Source organism: Lepidochelys kempii, chromosome 16 (assembly GCF_965140265.1).
Source record: "Lepidochelys kempii isolate rLepKem1 chromosome 16, rLepKem1.hap2, whole genome shotgun sequence".
Classification (NCBI taxonomy): domain Eukaryota; kingdom Metazoa; phylum Chordata; order Testudines; family Cheloniidae; genus Lepidochelys; species Lepidochelys kempii.
Genome location: NC_133271.1, coordinates 18,456,348 through 18,459,406, shown reverse-complemented (window position 1 = coordinate 18,459,406; position 3,059 = coordinate 18,456,348). Strand labels below are relative to the sequence as shown.

Below are 3,059 nucleotides of genomic sequence, written 5' to 3'. Positions count from 1 at the left end.
CCGGGCGCAACTCTCGTGGGAGCACAGAGCCGCCCCAGCAGGGCTTGAGCGAGGGGGCTCAGTGTGGGTACTGCAGCTCGGGCTCTGCTCCATCTCCCTGGGTTGGGAGGCTCGCTCTCAGTGGCAGCGTAGTCAATACCCAGAGACCCCCAAGCACCTAGAGAGAAGGCGAGTGTAGCAGAGACGGGCACCAGGCCAGTGGGGCAATCAGCTCACACATCCGACCCCAGACCCTACTGAGCGGGGCTTGGCAAGGAACTTCCAGCACGAGCCATTCGATGCTGGGGAAGATTTCAAATCGGCCCCTAGGGACTGCCAGGCCAGATCCTGCTCTGCTGGGTGCCACAACAGATAGGCAGGCAGGCGACTCGGCTCAGCTGCTTTGCAGAACCTCGCTGCTGGACTCTTGGGTGCGGCTTCTCTCTCACCCTGAGCAGGGACTGGTTGGCTGGGGGGTTCTTCTGCACTGGGAGCCTCATTAAGCGGTGGCTGCTTTTAGAGGAGGTGTTGACATCTGGGAAGAGGTCCACTTACAGGCACATGCCTCCATTGTTCTTTTCCATTCCCACCACCCAGATGAAGGCTCCCTACTCCTTCTTCTGTCTCCTCTTCTTGAGCTTGGGAGCCTGTGTCCCTCCTGACAACAGAAAGGAAACGGGAGAGCCAGGGGACGGGATCCGGTTTGAGACAAGCTGGCAGGGACCGGCAGACGACGCCTCTCAGAACGGCCTGTGGAGGGAAGTGCTGCGGTGGAGGAGATTCGAAGACCTCCGTTCCCTGTTCAGCGTGGCCAAGGAGCTCCAGGGCTTTGGCAAGGAGAGGGCCGGCTTCAGGTTCAGGTTCGGGAGGCAGGAAAGCCGGGAAGAGGAAGGCGAAGGGGTCGGTTTCCTGCGGGGGGACGGTGAGAAGCGCAGCAGCACCCTGGGGAACCTGGCGGAGGAGCTCAATGGCTACAACAGGAAGAAAGGGGGATTCAGCTTCCGCTTTGGCAGAAGATGAAGGACTGGACTTGACTGAGTCACCCCGGGGGGGTCATACCCTTTACTCTGCCCTTCCCAACTCCTGCCATCTCCAGCCAAAGAAGTGCTTCGGGTCCCATCCTCTTCTACCCTGCCCGCTAGTTTCCCTTGGAGAAGAGGGTTCGGGGAGGTTGCTATTTTTGGGTACCACACTCTCTCCATCACTTTCAACTCTGTTTCAGATATCACATCCCCACCTCATTGTCCATGTCCCTGCTAGGCCAAACCCCCGATCGAGGACTCGGGGGGCAGGGGAGAAAAGGAGGGTGGGTGTTAAAACCCCGGCACCTTGTGCTGCCTTTGCTGGAGCTCACTGTAAGTGACCGTGGGCCGAGCAGTGGTCATGCTGCCCCTGATTGTTCTGAGCAGTCGCCCGCTCCACTGTCAGGACATTGAGCGGGGTGCGCTGCTATGAATAAGAATCAGCAGACCCAGCGCTGCCGTGCTGGTAAGTTAAAGTAGAGAGACTGAATGATTATAGGGGGATAATCAAAGTGTTGACAGGCTCCATAGGGACTGCCTGGAGCTGACATCTGGAATACGGCTGTGAATGAGGAATAGGTCCCACTGGGCACGGTGTACAGTTCTAAAAGCTCCTGCTCTCTCTCATTAACACAAACTCCCTCCGGCAGCAAATGCTGTTCAGTGTCACGATGCCATTTACAACAGGATTGCTCCTGCGTGCAAACCAGGACCAGGCAAAATGGCCCAATAAACTGTCACCCTTCAAAATCCCACAGAGCGAGTATGCCAGTCCAGCCATCGGATAGGGGCCAGGCTAGATCCTGAAGCATTGCTGTCTCCCAGATCCGACGCGGACAGCTTTTGTTAACCGCTGTCATACTGACGCGGGACCGGCTGACCGACAATAGCGTTGCAGAGCAAGCCCAGATCTTTGCCTTGCTGCTGAATTGTGCCCGCTTTAGCCACTTGGGCCTTGCCTCCATGCCCATGTTGGTAAACAGTCCCAGTGCTGGCGAAGTGCGGGGAGTGCCAAGTGCAGCTTGGTTGCTGACATTTTAAGCACAGCGTCATCTACCCCCAGGACACTGTGGTGGAGACGCCAGTGGCTGGTGCCCACTAACACTGCTGCCAACTCTACCACTAGTGAAGCTTCACCACTGGGAGGGCTTAGCAGAAAAAATACAGAGCCAGCAAGGCCCTGCAGACTGAGCCTGATTCTCAGCGCTGGCCTCTCTTTTTTGCAGATGCTGTTTTGTAACTAACTGCATCCTACTGGGCATGCTTTTCCGTGCCCTCCATCAATGGCAGGCACAAATATGAATAATTAGAGGTCTGATTACCTGGAGGTGATAAGGGGCTAATGGCTACTAATATTTCACCGCGGGCACACAGAGTAGTGGCAATTATTTGCAGGTGCTGAACTGCACTCTAGAAAGCAGAGAGCACGTCAAGACTTGGCTGAAAAGCCAGGCTCCAAAAGGGGCACTGTAATGCACATTGTGCAGGCAGCCCTCTCAAAACCAGCGCCTCCCTCAGAGGCCAGCACAAATTACCCTCTTAGTTGACTCGAACTATACTCGAAATGGTGTGCGAATGCTTCCAGTGGGTTACTCGACACCTGGGTATGGTGCAGATTTCTCTGGATAGAGAAGTGGACCCGATTCTGGTTTCAGTTACACTGATGTAAAACTGGATTTGCAAGGGAGCTATTCTGTATTTACAGTGATGTGAGAGCAGAATCCCCCCCGCCCGGTACAAGAAGCACATTACCCACACCCAGGTCACCCGAAGGATTAACTTGACTGGCTGTCTAGAAGGCGGCTGCTATTTGAAGGGGAGAGGCGAGGCAGGGCATTTTTCCTTCCCTCACCTTCCAGCGCTGTAACTGAGAGCCCACTGCAAGCAGCATTCAAAATATAAAGGGGCCCAAGCAGAACTCAGCGTGTCCAAGCCAAAACGGACTCAACCGGGGGAAAGGAGTCAGATACGTTTCAAAATGCACTTTTGGTCCTTCTCTAATCCCAGCCCACGAAAGGCCCCGAGTTCAGAGAACACACGTGCACCAGTCTGATTGAA

The 3,059-nt window shown here is 55.3% G+C and overlaps 1 protein-coding gene across 1 annotated transcript; it reads left to right on the top strand.

The window, feature by feature from the left end:
- Window positions 1-576: 576 nt before the first annotated feature.
- QRFP (pyroglutamylated RFamide peptide) lies at window positions 577-999 on the top strand. The gene has a single exon (XM_073313762.1). It carries the CDS (start codon window positions 577-579, stop codon window positions 997-999), a length of 423 nt encoding a protein of 140 aa, XP_073169863.1.
- Window positions 1,000-3,059: the final 2,060 nt, after the last annotated feature.